This window comes from Lonchura striata, chromosome 2 (genome assembly GCF_050655825.1).
Source record: "Lonchura striata isolate lonStrDom1 chromosome 2, ASM5065582v1, whole genome shotgun sequence".
NCBI classification, from domain to species: domain Eukaryota; kingdom Metazoa; phylum Chordata; class Aves; order Passeriformes; family Estrildidae; genus Lonchura; species Lonchura striata.
In genome coordinates this window covers 136675820-136701335 of record NC_140704.1, presented here as the reverse complement: position 1 = coordinate 136701335, position 25516 = coordinate 136675820, and the positions used below count along the sequence as shown (strand labels likewise).

General features: G+C 43.7%; 1 protein-coding gene and 1 long non-coding RNA gene across 13 annotated transcripts in view; one reads left to right on the top strand and one right to left on the bottom strand.

Annotated features, from left to right (window-relative positions):
• Positions 1-2899: 2899 nt before the first annotated feature.
• On the bottom strand, positions 2900-17750 carry LOC110481124 (uncharacterized). The gene is made up of 4 exons (XR_014953019.1): positions 17611-17750; positions 16085-16144; positions 6502-6573; positions 2900-3736 (listed from the first exon to the last, which is right to left on the bottom strand). It is a non-coding gene; the product is annotated as an uncharacterized LOC110481124 (long non-coding RNA).
• Positions 17751-18549: 799 nt separating this feature from the next.
• UBR5 (ubiquitin protein ligase E3 component n-recognin 5) overlaps positions 18550-25516 on the top strand; it is an 86078-nt gene continuing 79111 nt past the window's right edge. For 7 of the 12 annotated variants that reach the window (XM_085572429.1, XM_085572428.1, XM_085572424.1 and 4 more), the window contains exon 1: positions 18632-18827. In XM_085572429.1, coding sequence (XP_085428555.1) covers positions 18766-18827 — 62 coding nt within the window. In that variant the 5' untranslated portion in view covers positions 18632-18765. Of the gene's footprint in view, positions 18828-25516 lie in introns of all 12 variants that reach the window. The other 5 variants (XM_085572426.1, XM_085572423.1, XM_021529445.4 and 2 more) reach the window with 2 other exon arrangements.

The following is a 25516-nucleotide window of genomic DNA, read 5'->3' as shown; positions in this document are numbered from 1 at the left end:
CCCCATGTTTGGGGATGTTAAGGAAGTGGGTTCACTGATAAGCCTAACTTGCAAGTGTTGCTTTGAAATTGTCTTTACCAAGCAATGGAATAGGAAATCCTCCTGTTTCATATCTGCTGCAGTCCCAGGGAGCCTGCACAGTCAGCTCTGGCTTGGCATGAGGAGGAGGATGAAGGAGTGCATGTGCTACAGCATCCATGTCTGATCCAGCCCTTGTCAGTCTCACAGGTTGTCTTGAACCCACTCCCACAAGTGACTTCAAAGACATCTCAACACAGACAAGTCAAACACAGTATAGATTATTTGGCTCCTTTAGCATCCCTGGCTGTCAAGGTCTTCCTGATACCCATGAAGCTGAGAAGCTCTTCAAATGGAAAAGCTGAATGGAGCAATGGAAACTGGTAGATGGCTTTCATTGCTTACTGTCAGGTGTAACTGTCTCCCCTTGTTCACAGCACAGACACAGGGACCTCTCCACTTTGAGTCCACTGAGTTCACAGAGTCCAGTGAATTGCCTGGGGAGTCCACAGAGATGGATTTAAAGATACTCCATATGACCTGAAACTCAAAAAAAAGCCCCTAAAAAAAGTCCCCAAAAAACACCCGCCAAAACCTGATCAAACAAAAAACCCAACCACAAACCTCCAGAACCCCAAAATCTAACTCCCATGGCTGGAAGCACTATCTTCTTTCAAACACAAGTCCTGAATTAACTATTCCTTCAAGGTTTCTCTTGGTCTCTTTTGAGCAAGAACACATCAAGTTCAGCAAGTACTGATCAATTCAGGGTGTTGTCAACATATTTTCAGACCTACTAGGTTTTGACAGTGTCTGAAGCACTGATTTACAGGTATGAGGCAGAATCTCTTAACACCCCAATCACTTTCTTAAGTGGGGTATAAGGATATCACTTGAAGCTGACTCTGGACCAACCCTCAGAAGAAATCCAGGTGTTGTTTAACTGAGTGCAATTGAATACAGAGCACTGTAGCCACACACTGCACTCAGGTAATCGTGTACTCAAATGGATAATAATGATAATTTTCTCCTCTTCTCATTTCCATATGGAACAGAAGTAATTAGCCATGTAACTGTGCCCCTCTGTCCAGCCAAGTATTGCTGAAAGGCTTGGAGCAGACCCAGTGTGTCAGGCTCCAGCTCAGCCTCCTGCTCCTTGGAGTGGCATTGACTTCCTGTATGAACCAGTGGAATTAACTCCTGGGGATGGTATTTCTGTATTGCCAACACACTGTTTATGTAAACAAGACATCCTTTGATATTCTCTTGTTTTTACCAACATACTTAACACTCTAACCTTCATAGGAAAAAATACTCATGTTATATTAATGACTGCTTTTTATATATTTCCTCAAGGAATTTTTCTCCACTTGAAACTCATAATAGAGCAGTTGAATTCCTTCAATTCAAATTTAAATGATTCATCAAATATTTTGCACTGACTCCTCAAGCTGCTGCTCAGACACACTGATGCTTAGTCAACTTTTTTAAAAAGAGCTGTCTTTTCCTTGTTTTCCTAGTGCTGTCCTAACATGTCTTTCTACAAAATAATGTTCCTGCATTGTCCTGGGCTCTCTCCCACTCCTGCTTTCCCACTGATTCCCCACAGTGGTAGGGATCTGAGAGGGAGGACCATATTTTGTTACACCTAAGTGAATATATGTCCTTCCTAACAAGGTCTGCTCTAAACAGGCCAGGCGGAAGAAAAGGAAGGGGGTACCCTTCCCTTTCACAGCAAACTGGTTAATCAATTCCTGACCTGCTCATGGTATTACTCACTGTAGCTGTGCTTGTTTGAATGTAATTAAAGCAGTGACAGGTCTTTCCCCAGCATACTTCAGGGCATCATGCTACCCATCATAATTGCTAGAGATGCTTTGTCCCATGTGCACATGGGATCTTGACCAAAACATCCTGCAGCACCATGCCATGGACAGTAAAAGCCCATCAGTGGAATGTCAGTGGTGCTAATTCACAGGAGGGTCTGGCCTTGCTGGGACACCCCTGCCATTGCTCCTGCACTGGTGGGGCAGTGCAGACCGCCTGGGCTTGCAGCAGCTACTTGCCATCCTGCATGTTTGGAGGGGTGATGCTATGAGAGAGCTCCTCAATCCCTCCATCAAGCCAGTCCCTCTTCCCAAAGGTATTATCTGAAAGTGGCTGCAATGCTTAAAGGTAGCAGCTGGCTGATACATTGAAATTATTTTCTCTCTGTCACAATCAGAGTAATTTCTAGGACTCCTTACTATCTTTCTGTAGCAAAATCAGGAAGACTGCAGCAGTTTTCAGGCCCTAAAGTTGCTCTGAAAATCCCCTTGCTTCAGCTTTTGTTTTCAGCCAACATTACTGTATTCCTACTGTTCCAATTTAGTACAAATAGCTCAGCTAACTGAGCACCCAGAAGAGATGTAAATTGTGGTGTAGCTGGAAATGTTCATTATTTGTGCTTTCCAGTTCTCAGATGTATGAAAAAGGTAAGTGATATTAGTCAGCTATGTATAACACCCGGGGTACAAACCACTATCTATGGGCAAGTGACAAGAGCCACTGGTGCCTGTGTAGTTCAGTGTGTAATGTATCTACTGGCTCTTGTTCTTCCATTGTAGGTATCTTGATCACCCAAGTGCAAACAAAAAGCTATTTGCTACAAAAACTGCATTCTATGTTATTAGTCAATAGTCTGACACCTGCTGTTCAGGAGAGTCCTCCACAAATGAAACACAATTTTGCTGCAGAAGCGGAAATCAAGTGTGCTAGTTGTCTCAGTTTGAAAAGACAGGTGTCTGCTAAGGAAGACAGTTGTTTCCCTTGAAATGGAAAATGTAAACCCCTCCCTCCAAATTATTATAATTTTGAAATTAAGGTGCTCTCAGGCAAAGATATGGGAATAGGAATAACAGTTCTTTACTAAGAAAATGAAAATTAAAATGCAGTAGTACAAAAAAACAAACCAACCAACCAACCAAGCAACCAAAAAAAACCCAAAACAACCTACTGGCAGAGTGAGAATATAACCTGATACCCTGTTGGTCAGGGTGTTGGTAGCAGTCCAATTAAATGGTGGCTGCAGCCCTCCTGGAGTGACAGATGTGGTTCTGTTGAAGCAGTGATCCTGCAGAATCAGGGTACAGTTCTCTGGTCCAGTGCTGGTGCAGATGGGTCCAGTCTTCCTCTGGGAATCCAGTGGAAAAAGGCTGACTGTGTTGTTCTAAATCTCAGATTATATCTAGGTAGGAGTGCTTGGCTCTTCCCCCTGGGCAGAGCATCTCACAATGGGATGATGTAATTTTTTCAGTCATGCAAAACAGTTTGCATGTGCCTTTTGTTTTCTCTTCTAAAGATGAAGGTAAGGCCTACCCACTTGCCAGAGATGTGCCCAGGTTACTTGAGCAGCAAGAGAAGACCTTTACCTTTCCATCAGTGTGCTTCAGAAAGTGCTCTCCCAGAACGATGGGAGACTTACCCAAGAATGGTCAGAGCTCTATGAGATGTCACATTTTCTTGGAAGAGCTGATTATTTCACACCTCCTTTCATTCCAAATTTGGAACATAATATAAATATCAAAACTAAGCTTCTTGAAGTCTTTTGCTTACATCCTGGTGTTTGGATGTTTTATGGGATTCATATAAAACCAAAAAGTATTAAAAGTACTTGATAATTCTGTCAAAGTTTCAGTGAAATCAGCGATTATGTGAAACATTTCCACTCTTGTCTGTTCTGCTAGGAAGAAAAAAAAGTTGTCAGCTTTAATAAGAAATTAGCTACCAATTAAATTCATACCACTCATCAACATCAGCTCTACACTCCAGGCTACTAGCAGTGTCTTCCTTTAGCAGACAGGTACCACCACCAGCTTCCCATCATTTCTGCGACAGCTTTTCTCCATGTGGATGGAACAAGGCATGGGCTCTTGTGATGACAAGAAAACCTCAATCCTATTTTGTCTTCCTTTTCATTCTTCCATGTGTAAAGGAGGATGAGCAGCTCTTGTTTGCACTGAGGATCTCCTTGGCAAGGTGCAGCAACAGCAGTGGCTTAGAAAAATGAGCTGTGACCTTACAGGTCTTACCTCACGGCACTAAGCATGGTAAACGGGAGGAGTGCCAGCCTTACTTTCTTCAGTAAATCTACCCTAGGGTCTCAGAGCTTTAATCTACAGTATCCTCAGAGCAGAGGTAAATAAGGCTGGTGGCTAAAATTGAAGGGCTTCTGTTATCTTGTTTCTGCAGCAGTTTAAGGCCAATTACAGGGATGTGAAGCCTGGAAATACATCCTGATGTGCCACTCTACAAGAGATGTTTAACCACTTAAGTATCATGAAATAAGAAGTATCTCAATTTTGAAACAAGGTTTTCTTCTATTTTATATTTTTTTTCTTTTCAATTGCTGGTTTCCAATCTGGGGAACACCTGGAGATTACTCAAGACTTATTGAATCAATTTTCAGCCCCTGTGAATAATTATAAAATTGAATAGTTTAAGAAGAAAAAAATGGAAAAATTCTTTTTTGAGTGGAAAAATGAATTAGCCTTGGAGCTTGGTGTCCTCTCCCAAGAAACTTGCAAAGTGTCTCTTACAATGTGGGAACAGCAATTTGATTGTATTAGAAAACAGACTGGAAAAATGCACAAATCAGACTGACAGGCAGTTCCAGTCAGCAGTGATTACAAAAACTCCAGCTCACAGCATGAGCCCTCTCTAACCACATCCAGGGGGGTCTATTTTTGAAAGGGATCAAAGACCTGACAAAAACATTCTCGCTGTCTCCATTTTAGAAGAATTCTGAATCACTCCATATGCCACGGTGTAAAATTTCAATTCTTTCCCTCCTCCTTCAGCACCACTGTTAGGGTGTGAGACAGGGTCAGACAGTAACTACTTGTATGACTGAGGAGTTTAAAGTTAAGCCTGTGCTTTGATGAACCGTAACAATCACACCGTATTTCAGAAGCACTGATCTCTGAGATGGCTCAGATGCTCTGCACCTCCCAGGCTCAGGTCTGTGAGGGCTGCTGCTTTGGAAGAGGCAATTACCTGTGCACAAGGATGTTGTGGTGATGAGCAAAGCGTATATTTGCTCCATAATCCTGCCTCTATCATCCTGCCTGTGCTAATACTTTGGGGAAGACCCCTTCTCATTTCCAGCTAGAGACATGGTGCTGCCACAGTATATCCTGATGAGAGGGCTCCAGTGGACACCAGTACGCTGCACGGGGCTGTGCCTGCTCGCTTGGTGTTACTATGTCACCTTTATCCTTTGTGTCACACCAGCCTTTGAACTTGCTTTTCCTGTTTTTCTCCTCACTACTCAGCTGTCCTGCATCTGAGCAAGACCTGCCCAGGCCCTGCCTGCTCTGTACCAATCTTAGGCCCATGGCTGCGGTGAGCACAGAGACCAAGAGATGTAGTGACACATGAACTTGTATGGCTGAGGAGATCATTCGTGGGAGGAGCACATCCTTGCTTCAGGGCAGCTGTGCCTGCCAAAGGGGCAGGATGGACTGCAAGGGGTGCCTGCTTCAGTCATCCAGCACCAAGTGGAACCTGCATCTCCCAGCACCCCATGTGGCGTGGCTCTGCCTTCAGAGCAGAGAAAGCAGAAGGCTCCCCAGCTGCAGTTACCAGGCAGCTTGATGGGCCTCACCCTCTTCAAACTTCTTCAAACCTCTAGCAAACACATCCACTTCCCTCTAAATTTTCTCTGCAGTCAACAAAGGAGAGGGGTGCTGCTAAGATATGGATATTCCTATCAGCAGCTATCCAGCTGAGTCCATTGGGTCCTCGTTTCTCCTCACTGGCCATAAGGAAGGTGCAGTGAACTTGCTCAGGTGTGGACGTCACTGCTGTAAAAACATGTGATGTGGGTGCTACTTTCTGAGTCACCAAGTGTGGAATCTGAGAGTCTTTGGATGTCACTCTACTACAGTAACACCACTGGAACAGCTTTCTGTGCATGTACATAATCCTTTCTGAAATGCAGAAAAGCCTTCTTTGAACCAAGAAAGCTCCAGATGTTACCATAACTCTCACAGTTTTCTTGCTCCAGAAACTAAAGGCTTTTCTTTAAATTAACAGCTGAGTTCCTGGCCTTACACACTGTTTTGAGCCCTCCCTCCCACAGCATCTCACAGGGACACAGCTCAAAAGGCTGCTAACCATCAAGTGCAGAGCTAGTCTATGCCTGTCAGGAATATCCTGTGCTGATTCCATATATTAATTATATGCTGTGTAAAAAATTACTTCCTAAGAGGTTTGTTTTTTTTAAGTTAAACTGAAGGTCTGGATCTTTTATATGTGTCAACAGACTAGACAGACCAGAATGGAAAATCCTGTAAGAGCCATACTTCATGTATCAGTATTGCATATCAGTGTCACATCTTCTTTGTTGTGGAATGAACCCTGTTGTTATAAAAGTAATCGTTCTTTAAAGGAGTATCCTCAGGTTTAACGTGTATTTCTTATTTCTCTTAATTTATTGCTTACCTTTGAAGGAGCAGGAAATCCCCTTGTCCACCTTTTGAGTGCTAATGGCTTGTAGCATGATGGATCTTTCACCTGGTGGGCAGGGAGGAATGCAGAATGAACGATATAACAAGGACAGGTGGTGGCAGGCAGGAGTTTGCTGGTGACACACCTTCAGGGGGTTCCCACACAAAGGGAATTTCACAGACTGTAAATTTCACAGCTCTGTTCACTGTGCTCTCAGCAGCCATTCCTTCATCACTGTACCTCACATCACCCATTTTTGCAAAATGCTACCAAGGAAGTATGTAGACAAGCAATCCCTAGCAACTCCTGATAGACATTGCGTGTCTTAATCCCAGTCATGAGCTGCATGGACAGATGACTTCATGATGATCTTTTGCCTACTGATTTCCTCATAAAAATTGACTTAAATGGTTAAACTATGAAGTAGCCATACAAAAGAAATTAAGTGTTAAAAGGATTAAGATACCATCATTAAGATACCATTATAATTACAACTACTTGGTACTGAAATTGAGGTTTTAACATGTGCACACTGACACTGTGGACCTGCAGTTGTAACATTTTTGATTGATGCAGTTTTCTGAAGCATGCCCATGCAGAGAACCCACCTGAGCCTGCAGGAAATCTCTGCTGGCAAAGCCACCATGCAGGTCAGTGCAAAAGTAAAGACTCTGTGGCTGTGCCTGCAGAATTGACAGTTTACCTGATTGAAATCTCAGCATGGGCAAAGTTAGAGCTCACAGAAGCAAAGGTCTTTGCTAAGAACCTAATTAAGATGACAGCAGTCTGGGCAGACCTTGTCTGGACACAGAAGTCAGGGCTTCAGTGTTACTGTGGACAAGACTTTAGTGCTGTCTTCAGAGATGGTTCTGGGAAACCATCAGTTCCCTGAAGCTGCACTGACTTAAAATGAGCTGTAAGGCATTTCCTGGTGCTGCATTTATAGAAATCAAGGTGTATTACAATTTTACACCCCTGTTTTTAGGAAATGCCCAGGCTGGCAGGTGGTGACAACTCTCTTTATAGGTGCCTGCACTGCAGAACTTATCCAGAGCACTGTAGAGGTTTCATAGCAACTTCTTTCCATGGTCTTGCTGCTCAGTTATGTTGTTTGCCATCATAAAACAGTGTTTCTGCCTATTTAAACTAGTTTAGTTCTTTTAAGCTGGCCAGGCATTGGCAGTACAGCAGCAGTGTCTGATTTATATCCTTTTCAGCTTTCTATCTTCATATTCCTCCAAAACTAACAAAACCCGAACCAATGTAAGTGGGTTTCATGCTTTTTTTTTTTTTTATTAACTAGACCATCAGCCCATTGCTTAAATTGCTGAACAATAGAAAACCTCCCAATTCAAAACAGAAAATCCAAATTTAAAAACAAATATACACAGCAGCAGCAATGTATTCTCTGATCTCTGCATCTCTTACATAGCTCCTCTGGCATATCAAAACCAACAGATGCTGATCATGTGCTCTGGACAACTCTTTCCAAGTACCGTGAGAGACATCACATTTTTGAGCCAAAAATGCTCTTAAGGACAAGCAAAACCAAAGTAGCTAAACTGAGATAACCTTTATGTGCACACATGTGTATCCAGTTTAAAAATGGCCATAGGTTTTAAGCCTATTCACCAAGAGCATCCAGGTTTGAACATATTGAAGTGTTTATTCAGTATTGCTGGCTGAGACAGGCAGCTTCTGTCAGGCAGCTTGAAATGACACCTTTAACTAGAAAAAAAGTGAGGGAGCAATTTGGTGAGTGGAGAAAACTTTAAAGGGTTTGGGTGTAAAAGGGTGCAAGAGAGAAACCCAGATTACTTCTGTGTCCTGGAGCAGGGCTGAGACACTGTTTGTTCCTGAAGCAATTCACTACAGAAATACATATTCTTGGTGTTTTCCTTGAAACCTGCAGTGCTCTGTAAGCTCTCTCATAGAGAGCCATGAATAACTATGATTGTATGATTCTACTGTATGATTCTATGAACTGGAGTGCAGGAGGAAATGTGGATTCAAGCCCTCCCATACTGAAGCCAGACTCCTTCCTGCCCTCACCAGGATCCATCCCTGTCTGATGATGAACAAATCCAATATTCACAGGACATGGCATCCCACATGAGTATGACTGAGGCACAAACCAGGCCTTCCAAAACTGCCCAATATGAACTCTCTCCCTCTTTCCCTGAGCTTGGCTGCCACTATTTTAACCCATCATCAGGCACCTCCACTAGAGATTGGCTGCACTTGCCTCCTCATGCATGTTGGGGATTTGCCTGCTCTTGCCGTTCGCCAAACTTTACTGCTATAAAACATTGGATTTGTTGCTCAGCACTAGTGCTTGGACCAATGTGGCTATGTCAGCTGTTGGCATCAGTTGCAGAGACCACGGCAAACTTCCAGAGCAGATCAGACCTTGGATTTCTATCAAAACCCATCTGTTCCTGACTGAGAGTGATTCCCACCACCTTTATAGCTGGGTGGGATAATGAGCTATTGAATCCACAAATTAGCACAACATGGAGTTCTTTTAATAGCTTTCCTCTACAGAAAGTCTAGTGTATACAAGCAGGCCAGCAAGCTAGAGGACTTATAGCTGACAGAGTCAATTGTTTTTAAAGAGTTACTGCAGTGCTGTCATTTGAAAAGCAATTTAATATTACTCCCATGACAGTCACTTCAAATATTCTGGAAACAACCCGTATGAAACCATGGATGACAGTTACAACACTAGTCTTTTCTGAGATGTCCAGACCAGATTTGTGTACAGCTTGTGCTGGGCAGGACTGTGAGGTGAACAATGCAGCAAACACAGCTCTTCCATCCACCTAAATCCACTTGGCAGTGGGGGTGTGCAGGGGGTGAACCTCACACCTCAGGCCTGCCACAGGAGTGCTGTAATTGAAGAGCATAAGGGCTGGAAAGAATTCTCACAAAGGTGCTGCAGCAGCACTCCCTCCACAGCAAGCTGCAGCACCAAGGGTTAACACTCTGCTGCCTGCCTCACAAATCTGCATAATGCCTTGCTTTGGCATCTCATTTGCATAATTTTAAATTACTCTGGAAAATAAAATCTAAAACATAGGTTCAGACATAAGTGGTAGATACTAATGTTTCATATCCTAAGAAGGCTTGGTTAAGTCTATTTGTCTGAACTCGACAATAGAGGTTGTAAAAATAATTTTAACAGAGAGATGTTGTTTCTTTATTGTACAGCCTTGAGTGCCATTTTGACTACCTAAATAAGGTGTAATGTGCTCACCCACTCCTCACAGAGGGGATGAAGCTTGCCTACACACGCTCAGACTCTCTGGCTCTCCAGAAGGCTCTGCAGCTCCATCCTTTGCCGGGAGGGGGGAGGCGGGGGGCAGTCCAGCCCACCCCTCTCATTAAACTGCAGAAACAATGCAGCAACTGGAAACTGAATCCCTGTCATCAGCGCATCCTTACCAGGGATGGGCTTCCAGGCTGTAGCTGTGTACGCAGAGGTGTCGACACCCGATGAGCTCAGCGTCCCACCTCCCACTGCCAGGAGGGATTCAGTTTAACAGAGGATGGATGCCTACATTTCCTCAGACGAATCACACTTCCAGCTCCATTGACTGCCATAACTAAATCTCCACTGCCTAGTGTGGGAGACTAGACACCTAAATTCAGGTATCTGTTTTCTGGATCTGATTCCCACTCCAAATTCAGCTGACAGCCTGTGAGGTGGTCTTTGTAGGCAGAGCCCCATACCTCTCAGTAATCCTCTCCCTCATGCTGGGAGACAGATACAAAGCACAGTGTCTTCTCTCTGTGATGTGTTTCAGTGTAGGAAAAGGGGCTGTTAGCCTGCACTGGCACTTCAGTGTGTTTTAAATCATAGCTTATCAGAACAGCAGAATAAATCCTAGGAAATAGAAAGCCAAATGGCTAAGTTGCTTGTAATTATGACTGAAGCCTATCTGAACTCCTGTCCTAGTGCCTTATGTACTATAAACTTCTGTACATTCCTCAGGCAAAAGCTGGTGGCATGTGCATTAAAATTTAATAATATTTCTAAATGGGACATCCCAAACCAATGTATTTGTGCTCTGTAGTCCCAAAAGCTGGGTGACAGAAGAAGACATTCCCAAAGGGCATCAGCAATGTGCCCAGCAGGCATTCTGCCCAGGGGAGCAGCCAAGGGTTGGTTCCCCTGCCAGCTGGAAGGCACTGCGACAGGGAAAACTTCAGGCAAATTTAGCTGGGTCTAGGTTGTACAAAATGTACAGGGGCAAAGGCCAAGTGTAAGTACGTAATTATGAGTGAACAGATCTGTCAAATGCTAACAAGTTTATACCTGGCTTATTTAATGCAGTTTTTCTTTTGCCCAATGCTCATAAACCAAATTCAAACTTTGAAGTTTCCTGCAAGTGATAATATACTGACTGCCCTCCTTCAGATTCTAGTGGCATTACAGTTTTCATGAAAATGTTTCAAAGATGACTTATTTATATATGGCCATATTTCTTCTCCTTTCCCATTTTGCAATACCTAAACCTTTTGCTTGACATTTTTGTTAAAAAATAGACAAAGTATATATACAGTATTAAACATTTAAGCCCCAGTAACTAAAGTCTCAGTTCACAGCAAAAGGCAAGTGAAATTACCTGTATGTTCAGTTAGTAGTAATTCTGAATGTACAAATCTGCCTGCAGTTTTGTGTCAACTACCTACCTGCCTGTCTATAGAAATACGCTCACCAACACAGATGCAGGCATATGCAAGTGTTGCAATTGCTGTTATTCACAATCAAATGTTCAGCCATCAGTTAACTGTGTCCCTTTCCCCTTAACTGCAATGAAAGAAAAACCTTCCACACTATTTATTCATATTTTCTTTCCTCCATTAGTTTCAATAAAGCTAAATGTTAACTGCCAAACAGTTCCCAGCACAGTCTTCTTGTACTCCGTTTCCTGTTGACCACTGTCTCCATTGCAATTCTTTTTCTGCCTTTCAGTACTTAAGAACCATCACCACAATCCTGTTCTGTGGGACTCACAAATGTTAGAGCTGCCTCTTTTGACATGAATTTAACATCTACTTTTTTTGACATTTAATCACTTCTGTAACTGGTTGCAAGACCAACTGCAACTGTGTTCTCATCTAGGGAAGATGCTATAGGGACATGGAAGAACACTAAAAAAAAAACCATCCTGTTCTGTGTGAATGCCCTTAGTGATTGGAAGGGGGAAAACAAAGAAGAAAAAACCTCATAAGATATTTAGCAGAAGGTGCAATCACCTCTGGAAGCAACACCCATTGTTTAAAGGGAATGGGCTGTGTTTGACACTTTGCCTGTGCCTCCTGACAGGAACCTGAAATGCTGAAATATGGAAGAGATATTTCAGAAGGGATGGTGGATGTGTAGCCTCTGTGTACACTCATTTTGCCAGGCCAAATTTCTCCTGAACAGCCGCTGTTTATAAGCCACTTCTCAAATGACACAGCTTCTGGTTTGCTTCGAGTGCCAGCTGTAAACGGAGGCTGCCTTGGAGCTATTTCACAATCAGATCAGCTTTCTGTCTGTGTGCCTGTGCTATTGTTCAAATCAGCAGTCTGGGCTGCAACTCATCTTCCTCTCACCGTCTTCTGTTTGATGTTGTGGAGCAGCCTGAGAGCACACAACTGTGGCCTCCTTTGGGGTAAAACCAAATGGGAAATTCTGCTCCCAAAGTGCCTCGTTATCTCTGGGAAAGATATGGATGTTCAGTCCATGAGGAACAGATAGAGCTGGCCAACAAAACCATGCTCAATAGGGGGATGGCTGGGGACTTGGCACCCACTGCTTTGTGCTACACTGAACTTCTCTGGAAATGTTTACATTTTAATTTTTTTTTTTCAAGGGGAATTAAAACCCAAGAACTATCTACTATTTCTTCTGATAGTATAAATAGCCATGCATGACAAATGGCTATTTAATGGCAGAGGAACAGCAGCTAAAAAGTGGGCTGAAAATATGTATGCTGAAAGGTAAATCCTGGCCCCACTAGAGTCCATGGAATAATTCACTTGCTTTTGACCTGGAAGGTCTCAACTCCTTTCCCTACCAGAAACAAATTTACTCTGCAATAATTTCAGAAGGAAGTACCTGAATCAAGGCCACACAGAACTGTTGCTGTGAATGAATGTATTTCACCCACACATTTTATAATGATGACTTTTTTCAAAACTGCCGTCTTTGAAGGTAAATATGGTTAAGACAAGAGTAGCTAACCCAATCAAATGAAACTAATAGGGGACAAAAAACTAAACAAACCTTTTCTTGTCCTAGTTAATCACCTTGACAGCCTGCAGATAGATAAGAAGGCAACTCCCTAGGGAACCCTGAAAACCCCTCACCTTAAAGTTGCCACAGTTCAAACAAATTCTGTCTTTCCTTACCAGGAACTTAAAGGAAGCTGCTCTGATACAAAAGAACACAATTCTGGTTTACAGCTGCCTGCACAGGAACACTTGCCCAGGTGACACAAAGTCTCAGAGATAACACCACCAAGTACACTGTGCACGCCAGTTGTGCCCATGCCACCTTACAGGGACAGTCACACAAGAGGCTGCCCACAGCCTCCTCCTTCAGCTCCTGCACAGTGCCCAGGATGCCTCATGAGCTCCTCGTCACATTCAGCTGCATTTGTCACTGGACAGGTCTGGTCTACACATAAGGAAGTGATCATGTAAACTTTGTGGTGGGGCTTGGACAAGATGTCCTAGATGTCCAGTCAGAAGGAATAGATGTTCAGAAGTGTCTCTACAGGAGCTGGAAGAGAAAGATGCAAGTAAGGTGACAACCATGGTGAGATGCAATGTCAAATGAGTGTCAAAATCTCAGTCTACCAGCTACTGGTGGATCTACAAACTCCACCAAACACTGGGCAGATAGCTTACTTTGATCCCAGACATGTTGTGCCAACACCACTAAACAAAGAAAGCAAACCATACTGTAAAGGAAGGAGAAATAGATCATAGGTACCTTGCGTTACTTGGGTTGGAAAGGACATTAAAGAACATCTAGTTCCAACTTCCATGCCATGGGAAGAGATACTTTCCACTGGACCATGTTGCTCAAAGCCCCATGCAACCTTGAACGCTTCCAGGGATGAGACATCCACAGCTTCTTCAGGCAGTCTGCTCCAGTGCATCACCACCTTCACACTGAATAATTTCTACCTTATCTTTCATCTAAATCTGCCCTCTTCCAAAGTAAAGCCATTACTATGTGCCTTTGTAGAAAGTCCCTCTCCAGCTTTCTTGGAGGCTAAATTTCTTGCAGAATCCTAATTTCTGTCCCTTCACTGGGGCCCTTTGTTGCAGAGCTAAAAAGAGGAAATGCAGAGTAGATCAGACAAGGGAGGAGAAGGGAGATTACGCACCTCCATAATTGCCTGATTTTAAATAATGTATTTTAGTCCAGGCTGTGTGCCAAAGCTCACCATATTCACTTCTGAATATCTGAGTCTCAGCCAAATCTATGGTTTCAGAGGTTTCTGCTAGCTTAAGTGACCCAAGAATTCGAGAGGCAGCAGGAGAACCAGCTAAGTCCTCCTGCTAGGGGAAAGATAAAGATCAAAGCAGAGCTTCAGTAACTTTTTTAGTTGCTGAAGAATCACAGGGCAGAGAAAAATCATGTGTGCACTACTAGACATTGAAAAACCCATTGTAAGAAAAGTTCCATGGAAAATGAGTTTTCATCTGCTCTGCTATGAAAGTGTTACCTTGCTTCAGTCTGTGACACAAGGTGATGGAAACGTTGCCATGTACTTTGCTCTTCATTATATGAACTTCTTTTCAGCCTTGGGAACAATCTAGAAACTGCAGTTTTCTGCACAGCAATCTTGCCTGACATTTCTAGGAATGCTGGCCTCATTTCTTCCAGAGCAAAATACAATCTTACGGTGCCAGCCTGATGTCAGCTGTTGATATCTGGAGTTAACAGCATGGAAAGTGCACTCCGGAGCTCTCCTTCACTGCCTGAAGCCTTTAATTCCACTAGGGGCCTCTTCCCTGACTTCTGCACATCCCATCAGCCATTGGCCTGTGCTACACCTGCTGGCATCTGCTCCCACTGTTTACAGAGCAAAGTCCATTCCAGTCCTCTTACCCCAATCCTCCCATCTTTAGCAGGTCCCCTCCCCTCAGAATGAACAGACTCTGTGTAATCTGCCAGGCCTGCAGCTGCTGTGTAGCAAGCAGTTGGGAATAAATCTGTCCCAGTGCATGTTATTGAGAAGCTTTTTCTAATGTGAAAGTTCCTGATCCACTGGAACTGAACATCTGTGGAGCAGGAGGCTGGATAAGATGACCTCCAGAGATCCCTCTTTGGATCTCTGTGCTTCTACCAGTCTGAAAACTTCAAGAAACACTGACCCATCAAAACAGAATTTCAGATATGACAGCAGATATAACAGGAGTTATTTTGTATGGTATTTCCAAGTTGACAAAACTCTTGCACAGAAAATATATGAGCAAGAGACTTGTTCTGCAGGTTGGGTGTTGGTGTATTTATAGCTGCACCTTCATAAGGAAGCTGTTGCTTTACCTGTAGACCTGAAAATAGCACTATCTACACATGGAGGAGCTTTGCAACGTAGGCAGCCAAATTTCTTAGGCCAAGACATACAGTGTCGTCTTAAAGTTATATTTTGTAAAGAAAGATTTTTTCATGACTTGGCAAACATGAATTCAAAATATCATTTCAGTATTGGATGCTCACATCCAAGACTGGGGCAATTGAGAGAACACTTCAGACAAATCTTCTGTTTTGAAGTACTTAAAAAACACAGGTTGTAAGAATGAGTAGCTCTGCAATCAGAAAGCAATTCTATTTGAAGTCAACTTCAGATAATCAAAGGGCTAACATGCTGTAACCCCCCGTAATTATCTTCCAAAACCAATTGGCCAAAGCAGGCATTCAACGCTTGCCACTTCCTGGTAATGCAAAAGTCAACCAGTAAGATGCAGCCTCACATCCTTGAGCTGGAACTTCCTCCATATTCCAAACTCCTGTCAGAATAACATCATGGGTTGAGCACTTGGCTTTGTGTCCTCTCACCTATGTTTAGTTGCCATTTTAGGCAGCAGTGTAAACTCTTTGTGTGAACAAGAGCTGACATTTGCACTACTCAAGTTTATTCTGGCTCCGAATACAGTTCCAGTGGAATCTGTTTTAATTTTTAAAAAAATTTTGGTCATGCTGAGTGTTTGCATTGGCAAAGCCACAAGCAATGGCTAAAACCGGGGTTCAGACACAATGTAAATAAAGCTACAGAAAAGGATTGCTTGGAAATGGCCAGCCGCAGAATGCTGAGGCCTAACAGATGTGCACCCCCTTAGGGCTTTCCCAACTCCTTTCCTGTATCTATCCAGTTTCCATAACCCATTAACTTTTAAAGGCTGTGTGTTAATGGTGAAAGAGAGAGAGCAATGGAAATCTCTTCCTTATGCCCATCCCCTTGAAGAATTCCAATGAACAAATCATAGCATTTGGAAATGTAAATGCTTTGGAGAGCTACATCTTGAACAGAAAAGCAAACACAATTATCTGGAATTTCCCAAAACCTACCAAAAATTCTTGACAGTATTCAGAAGGGCTCCACAGGAATTCACGTGACCCATCTTCCTGCTGTTCAATGGAAAAAAGAAATGATGGCCAAAGGGAAATATTTTTCTTTTTTGCATGGGAAAAAAAAATCAAATGGAGAAGCAAGGCTTTTCAGGTGCTTATCAAAACATGCAATTGATTCTGATAAAATAACTGAGGTAAACACAGCTCACAAGAATCACTGTGATAAACACCACAAATACTTTCAGGGAAAGCATAAAGACTGATGCTGGGAAGAAAAAAGGCAGGAAAAAACCTAACAAACTTAGGTACAGTCAAACACAGAACTAAATAATAAATAAATGCTAAGCTCTGTTCTAACAGGAAAAAATGTAAAAACATAAACATGGATCTACTAGTTTTTAGAAGCACAGCTACTGCACTGTCTCACTACCAAACAGAAGGAGTCCTATTCCACGCCTCATAGATTTCCAGAAACCTGTTAGTATTTCCCTCCCAGGATAAGCTAAATTACTTATTTGTATTCTTGGAGGCATTTGAGTATCACTGCCACTTGAGAACAGAACATATGGAGAAACTTCATCTAAGAAATCTGGAATGCATCAATTGAGTATTTCTTCTCTTTATGACATTTCCTCATGTTAATGATAGTTGGGGAAAAAAAGCTTCATAAACTCCCCAAATCTCTGGGCAGCAAGCAGCTGCATCAGCCTATTCTTGGATTAGCTCCTTTCAGCTGAACTGGAAAAAGAGGCTAGGAAGAAAAGGGAGTGGAAGATGGGAAGTTACAAAGTTCCTTAAGGTCTGAAAGTGGGGAACAAACTGAGATTTTTAGTGTTTACGATTATACAGACTCAGAAATCAGTTCTAACTCACTGAACTAGGTTCTAAAAGTTTTTTGGCACTGCTATCATGTGATCACCATCATTTCTCACATGCTAAAAAATTCTGAGTCAGTTTTCAAAATTTCTGATTTCCCGAAAACAAGAAGAGCAGGCTGCAAAAGCAGTAAATTCCAGTTAAAAAAAAAAAAAATCACCAAAATCAAAGCTTGGTACAATCCCTGCTAAGGTGTTTAGTTTCTATAGAAACAAATGGCTGTTTTATTGACTTTGCTACTCAACCTTCGGTACATTGACATGTTAATTTGTTAAAAACAGCTCCATTGGCAAGGTGTGGAACAATTCAATTGAATCCTGTCCAGAGGGAAGGCATGCCAGGCCAGAGGCACCGAGTTTCACAGCGTGGTACCTTTTTATTCTTCTATACCACCAACCTAATGGTTAGCCTAAAGAAGACTGAAAAGGGACCGCATCAAAGATATAAATATCTTAAAGGAATGTGTCAGGAAGATGTTGCCAGATGCCTTTTGCTGGTGCCTAGCGACAGGACGAGGACTAAAGGCCCTAAACTGAAATACAAGTTCCACCTCACCGTAAGGTAGAGCGGCTTTTATGCAGAGTGTCAGAGCACGGAAGAGGCTGCCCAGGGATGTCGCTCCCCCTCTGGAGGCATCCCAAACCCACCTGGACACGTTCCTGTGCCACCTGCTCCGGATGACCCTGCCCTGCCAGAGGGGCAGATCTGCACGATCTCCAGAGGTCCCTTCCAAACCTAATGATTCTGTGAACCTCCCTGAAAAGTGGTGAAAATTCCCGGCTTCTGAAGGGAAGACTTGACTAGAAATGCAACAAGAAACGCAACCGGAAAGGAGAGAGTCAGCACGGGCCGCCGAGAGCGGGTGCCGACGGGCGCTGGGCCTGAAGCACCTGCGGGCACTGGGGGAAATCCCTGCGCAGCCCCGGGGAGCGGCGCCCGGGGAGCGGCCCCGGGGAGCGGCCCCGGGAGCGGCGCCGGGAGCAGCCCCGGGGAGCGGAGCCCGGGAGCAGCCCCGGGAGCAGCCCCGGGGAGCGGAGCCCGGGAGCAGCCCCGGGAGCAGCCCCGGGAGCAGCGCCGGGGAGCGGCGCCGGGGAGCGGCGCCGGGGAGCAGCCCCGGGGAGCAGCGCCCGGGAGCAGCGCCCGGGAGCAGCGCCCGGGAGCAGCGCCCGGGAGCAGCCCCGGGAGCGGCGCCCTCCCGCCCCTCCGCGCTCCGGCCGGCGGCGCCGGCTCCGCTCCCGCCCCTCAGGGGCACCGCGCGCGCCGCCCGCCGGGAGCCGCCGGGGCTGGGGGAGGGGGGTGGCGGGGGGGGGAAGAGAGCCAGGGGCAGGCACGTGGTGCTTTACGTCCCTCTTGCGCAATGACGTCACCGCGGCCCGCCGCGAGGGCGGCGCGCCGGGCCAATCGGCGGCGCGCTTAGTGGCAGGGGAGGGAGCCGCGCGCGCCAGTCAGCACGAGGCTTGCACGCGCGCCGCCGCGCGCGCCGGTCGCGCCCCGCCCCTTCCCTGTCGCGGCGCACGGAGGGCGGGGGAGGGGCAGGGAGAAGGGCCCGCTGGAAGCCAAGATGGCGGCGCGTGCGTGAGCGCGGCGCGGGCCCAGCTCCGAGCGGCGCCGTTGCGGCCGTTCCGCCCCGCCCCGCGCCCGCAGCGCCGCGGCCGCCGAGAGCCCCAGACTCCGCCGGGCGGCCCCGAACCACCCCGGGGGAGGGACGGAGGCCGAGAGCCCCCTCCCCCGCCGCCCCCATTGTGTGCCCGGCCCCCGCCCGCCCGCCTCCCGCCGCCGCCGGGGGGGCACCGGCGCGGAACATGACCTCGATCCACTTCGTGGTGCACCCGCTGCCGGGCACCGAGGACCAGCTCAACGACCGGTGAGGGGGGGCGGAGGGGAGGGGCCCCCCGGGGACGAGGGGAGGGGCTCCGGGGCAGCGGGGCCGGCCCGACCCCCCCCGCCGGGCCGCGGTTCCGCCGGGTCCCGGCGCGCCCCGCTCCGAGCGGCCGCTCCCGGCAGCCGCCGCCGCCGCGGTTCGCCCCGCGCGGCGCCGGGGCCGCGACTTTCGCCGCGGGCCCGGCGGGGGCTCCGGCCGGCCACGGGAATCTCGGCATCCGGCCGAGGAACGGGGCTGCCGGCGCTCCCTGGCCGAGGAAGCGGGTTCCCGGGGATCCCCGGCCGAGGAGCGAGAACGCGTCCATATTAACCAGGGATGGAGCGAGGCAGACAATGCGGATGGGGGATCGCGGCGTGTGAGAGAATGACGGGAGCGGGGATAAAGGCGGCAGCGCTGTCACACGCAGCGCCGGTGTGCGCTGCCTTCCCCTGCTCACGCACCGGGTGTTCGATACAAAAGGAAGCCCGATCTCCAAATCACTGATGTTGTGCGGCTTGGCGGAGATGGGGATGACAGCTGCCAGCCTGGAAACCACGCAGCTAACTTTATGTAGGATTGGGGGAGAGAAATTGCAGGCTGGGGAGAAACTGGAGTGCTTTGAGAGAAAATGAATCCATGAAACAAATTTTCCTCGCTGCTTGACGTTTATTTGACAGCTCTGTGTGGCTGTCAAATATTTCTTCTATAGCAATTGTTAATGGTATGTGTAATAGCTTGCAAATTTTACTTCTGCTCTTTTATAGAGGAATTCTTAAAAACTTCATGTTTAATTTCTCACAAATTTATGTGTGAATAAATCGTGATCTTTAATCATCGCTAGATAGAAACCTAAAGTGTTTTTACACTAAATACGAATGTTATTTAATGATTCTAAACAATATTTAAGTATTTTTAAGTCTTAAAAAGCATAAGCTCTTGCTTATACTCTCCTGGCTTTGATAGTACCAGTAGGTCAGGGTCCAGGTCATTCCACAGTTCTTTGTAGTTAGGCCACTTCTCCAAGAACAGTCTTTGCTGAGATGCCTTTTGGAGCAGGTGAGGTTTGAGCGTGTATAATAAGGAAAATAGGTAGTTTTGAAGGCAGAATTTCTGCCTAACTACATAGCCAATATGTTTATACAGGGAAAAGAAAAGATAAAACAGATCCAAAACCTGAAGTGTGTTACTGTGGACTGTATTTTTTTCCATAGCCTGATAATGCATTTTACAGAATCCTGCTTCCTAGGAGGCCTAGCCATTCCTACAGAATTGATTTGCTTTCTCCATAGGTACTGCATTCAAATTTGGCATAGACCATCTTCCTTTAGAGTGACAAACTGAGAGATGATGCTGTTCTGTGACTTATTGCTTGCACTCTTTTGGTTTGGAGTAAGATCTAGGCCTTCGAGCTTGAAAAGACCCCAGTGGGTTTTCTTTTTTTTTTTCTTTTTATATTGGTTGGCCCTTAGAAAACATTTAGCATGTAATTATCACACTTTGCTCCAAGTGAGAGAGCTCATCTGTTTTTTCTTTAATGTTACCTCTTCTGTTGACACATTGATATAAAATGTGAGTCCCTTTCAGTCTTCATAATGCTTTCTCGGTTTTTAAATTTTTTTTTTCTTCTTAACACAGCAGCAGCTTCTACACCTACTTTTTGATACATGAACCTTCCAAATATGTGGTAATTAATATATGGAGAAAGCTGCAGCAGTGCTGTTAAGTAGTGACTGTTCTGAAAAATCAAGTGACTCCTTGATCTGAGCTGCAAGTCAGAAATTTTGGCTTCATAAATGTAATTTTACTAAAAGGGCAGTAGCTATGTATCAGAACTTGTAATGCAGTGAAATCAGAATGATTCATAAATAGAGTTGAGGCACACACATATGTGCTGGAAATGCCAGTTCAATTTTATCAGTAGCATTGCTGCATATTTCTATTCTGTCAATGTTGATAAAGATCTAGATGGCTTAATAAATTCTCATACACATACTCATAGAAGTTAGGATCTTGGAACGTCTCGTGTCTCTGTGATGTTTCTTTTCTCTCTCACTTTATAAGCTTTTTTGAGTCTGGGTCAGTGGTCAGTCAAGTTTTTTTTCTGTCTGTATTCTGAATGATAGTTGTTTCTCAAAATTAGATTTTGGGATCATACTTCTGTATTGTATGCTTTCAATAATGGATTTGTGTTTTTCATCTAAGGAGTAATCACTTAAAACCCAATGAATTTATTGTCGCAATCCCTGTGTGTTCAGAGTACAGGACACTGTTGAATTTTGTAACCAAGTATTTGATACATTATGCTTAATAACCTAGATAATAGTCTAGATGTGTAAAGGCAGTGGTTTTTGGAAACCATCTTTCTCCTGAAGTATTGCTGTGCTCTTAAGTAGTTGAAAAAATGTGAGGAAGTAGTTTTTTCCAGTTTGGTTTGGTGCGTTTTCTGTCATTTTGTTCTACAGTTTTTGTTAGGTTTTCTGTGTAATTTGTTGTCACACTTATTCATGCAGCAGCTGTGAGAATGGCAAAACACTTCAAAGAAAAGAGGAGATAGTAACTGTAGAACCACAAATAATCGGAGGACTCCTGAGCATATCTGCTGATCATCTGAAAATTCTTCTTAGCTAGTGTTTTTGAAAATGTAGGTTAATATTGCACCTTGATGGTAGTTATTAGTCCTCTCTAAAATAAGCTGAAACAGTGTTGACTTCTTCACTCAGAGGTCTGGAGCTGATGACACTGAAGAGAGTTCACAGAGGACAAGGTCATACTTAATTTTGTAGTTGTATTAGGATTCATCTTTTGAAATGGATACTAGCCTAAGCTTTTGTTTAGGATGAACTGAGGTAATTAAGGTTTTTCTGGCAGGTTTATTAAGGAAGACAGGTAACTTGGAATTTTTTCCCCAAGCAATTTGTTGTCTGCAAACTGAATATGAGGAGTTTAATGGAAGAAAAATTCTGTATGGCCTGCAGTTTGAGAAACAACTCTATAGAGTATTTGGGATGTAAATAATTAATGGCTTTAATATTTGAAAAAGAGATATCCAGCCTCTGTTGCATTGGGTGTTAGGTATATTTTGTAGCTTATCCGCCTCTTTCAGGGTGGGAGACTTTGTGCTTTGTGAAGGAAGTTTGACACAGTTTCATAGATAAATTAATCTTAGTAAATACTTAGTATATTTCTTAATTTTTTATTGGGTTAGGAAGTGGGTGTAACCATGACAAATAGCCTTTTCTTGACTGTTATGAAACCTCACAGGAGCAGTTTAACTTGCTGCTCTGGGAAGGAGAAGGGGACTCTTTCACCTTACACAAATGACTTTCCATACATGAACTGACCTTCAGAGACAGGATTAATCTCAAACCTTTGACTTTGTTTTTACCTTATACTAAGAAAATTCTTGTCAGTTAGACCATTTAAGTCCTAGCATAGAGTAAGATGTAATTTTTGAAGTGGTCATTGATACAGTGTTAGTGTGGTCTTTTCTTTCTTCCTGGAGATGAGATGTAATGAATTTGGTTAAATAGAGTGTGGATATTTTGAATATGAGGGTTTAGAAGTGTCATGTAGTAAGTTTTCTGGCAGTGACATCTTTGAAATCAGTAGCACACCTGAGAAAAGTTAATTTGAAGCTTCAGTGAGTCTGTATGTAGTCAGCTTTGGGGGAAGAAAGGATGATCTCGTTTTTTACATGACTTTGTTTTCTCTTAGTAATACATTCAGTGCCTGTCTCTGTTATTTGAATGCTACTTACTTTATGCCGTGCCTGAACTGAAAATTTAAGTTGTGTACTTTGCATTGCCTGCATTGTTAGCACTCTCTGAATTTGTGTGGAAAAAATTGCTAGCAAGAACATACCTTTTTAATCTGCACATCAATTTAAGGTGCTGTGCAAGTGATCTGTGGATATGTGGCTGCTGCTCTGGCAAACGCCACCCCCCCTTGCACTTACTGATGAGCAAATCTGTTAAAAATCTCAAGCAGATGTTGCTGGAAGGAGCTGCTGTAGGGTGTGGTGTGGCTGTGCAGGGAGCCAGCAGCGATGTGGAGCTGATGTCTTGGCCCCACATGTGTGCAGCAGCCATGCACGGGGAGGGAGAGAGAGCTCCTGATAATGCAAGCGTTCATGTTAAAGTGATATTGCGTGACCTGAACCTACTCTGCTGCGTCCAGAGGCATGCTGAGAGAGTACCTGTCCTCTTGTGTAGAGGAATGCAGCCGAGCACGAACTTCTGTGCTGATACTTGTGTGTGTCTGCCCCAAGTTGGGGAAAAGAAGGGATTGATGGATGCATTCTTAGAGAATCTGCAAGTTTTGTGCAGATAATACAGTACTTCTTTTAGCTTAAGTGATTTATTTTGGTGTGCTTTAAACGATTCCTAATCTACTTAGCAAAAGTGCAGGTAGCCCTCCTCAAACAGGAATAGGTGGTTTAATTACTGGGAAGCCATAACTGATGTATTATTTGAATTACCTGAGTTACAGCTGGTTGATAAACTTTAGTAACAGGCAAAATGTTGAACTTGGTTTTAGGATTAATTTCTTGAAAGCATAGCCAAATTTAGATTGTGCTCTTTTGGAAGAGAGGAATGGAACAGTATGACTGTCATGACATTATTATTATCATCAGACTCTTAGATGGAAACACTTTTTAAAATACAAAATGGTTTGGCTGCCTCAAAAGATTTGCACCACCACTATGATAATATAGACTGTTACAAGATTCATATGTGCATCAGTGCATTAAGATTTGATCTTCATATTGTTACTTGAGAGCAATAATTGGGGGTTAGGCATCAGAATGTACAGTGTTATTTCATGTCTGGTTGAACGTGGAAGGTTACTTTTACATAGGCCAGTATTCTAGGCCTTTTTGAACTTTGCTCTGCCGGGGTTGTCTTCTGATTACAATTGCGTGCTACACCACAGATGCTGCTTTTTAGAGAGTACATATGTAATTGTCTGTGAATGTTCTTGCTGAAACTTTCCTGAGATGTTGTAAGTCAAAGTAATTGCTCTCTTCTGAAGGTGGAGATTTGTTTTCCCCACCTCTTAGGTTGCACTAACTTTGAAGTTTCTGGTCCCATAGGAAACTGACTTCAGTTGCTAAAATGATAAAAGATAGCCCTGGTAAAGTGAAGTAAATATAATTTAGTGCACTAGGAAGTTGAACTGGTTTATCTCCTTGTTGGGTGTGCATCAGAATATTTTGAAAAGTGCTGCAGAAGGGAGAGTTGGTAGTGAAGAACGGGAAAGAGGAAGCAGGGTTGAGTTCCTTCCATTTTGAAAGCAGCAAGTTTATTTTGGCTACTGTAATCTGAAACTGTACTGTGAATGTGATCTGGGCTGAGAGTAGTTGTGACCTGTCACAAGGAATTTGGTAAAATAGTAATTGGGACACAAATGTTGCTTTCTTTTTGCTTCTCAAATCACATATGTAAGGTTTGAGTGTATTGGTTGGACCAATGACAAAGCAAGACTGACTAAGATACTAGTAACTATATTTTAAGATTGGCACTGCAAGTCAAAGCTGTCAGAGAACAACATTTTTAATTCTAAGAACAGTAAGTCAACATTTATGCGCTAAATATTTGTAAAAGTTAAAAACTATAAACAATGACATGCATTTGAGGTAATTTTTGGTATAGTATGTATTTATGACATATTCTTATTGCCATGTAGGATGTTTGTCAAATTTGTGATTCAATCAAAAAATAAATGTGAAGGGTGTGACTCTTTCTTAAGCAATCTAAAGTAGATAACTGTTCAGTATACAATTATATGAAAAATGACACTTGAGGAAAAACAATGAAGGATGTACCTAAGCTTGGCAAAATGCAAGGTGTTGTAGCTGCCTTTTCACATTTCTGACACAGTTAATAATTTGTGACTTATATAGGTGGTATTATGTATTTGAAATTTATATGAAGAAGAGAAGGGGTTTCAAAGTATTTTCTTTTAGTGATTACACTAGAGGTAATCTAATTTGCAGTTACTTTTGCAAGATGCTTAGTTTAAAAGCTGCTGTTTTGTCTTTCTCTGCATCAACAGCCATTTATGCAGGAAAAAAACATAAACAGAAAAACTATTTGTGTTTTTCAGTTGTACAGACTTTCTTTAACCTTGAGTTCATTGAAGTCCACAAAGGATTTGGCTCTTAGCAACAACTCCACATAGGAGACTGCAGTAGTTGGCATCTGTGTGTGCCCCAGAGAAAATGTGAAGACAAGGCCTGGTTGCAATAGTTAGCAGATTTTAAATTGAGAGGAACAACTTGAAGAAGAAAGATGTTGAAATAAATGCACAAATCAAATTTTCAAAGTGCACACGTGTGTTTTGTCCAAACCCTTAAGCTTGACAGTTTAAGTGAGGATGACACAGCATTAGTTACTCCATTACAAAAATAATTATCCAAACTTCAGATCTTATTTACTCTTTCTGGCATAGAACTATTTTGACAATAAACTCTGTGCTCTATTTCTAAAAGTCTTTCTGTGCTTAAAAAATGCAGGTCACCAACATTGCTTTCTTTTCTCTTACCTTTCCCCTCTAGGGAAATTAGTGTTTTGCTTCAATTTAAATAATGTTATTGTTTTATATGAGAGAGAACACATACTTACTGATACAAAGGTATGAAGTGTGCCAAGTTTAAACAGTGGAAACATACTGCAAACCTGAACAGAAAGGTT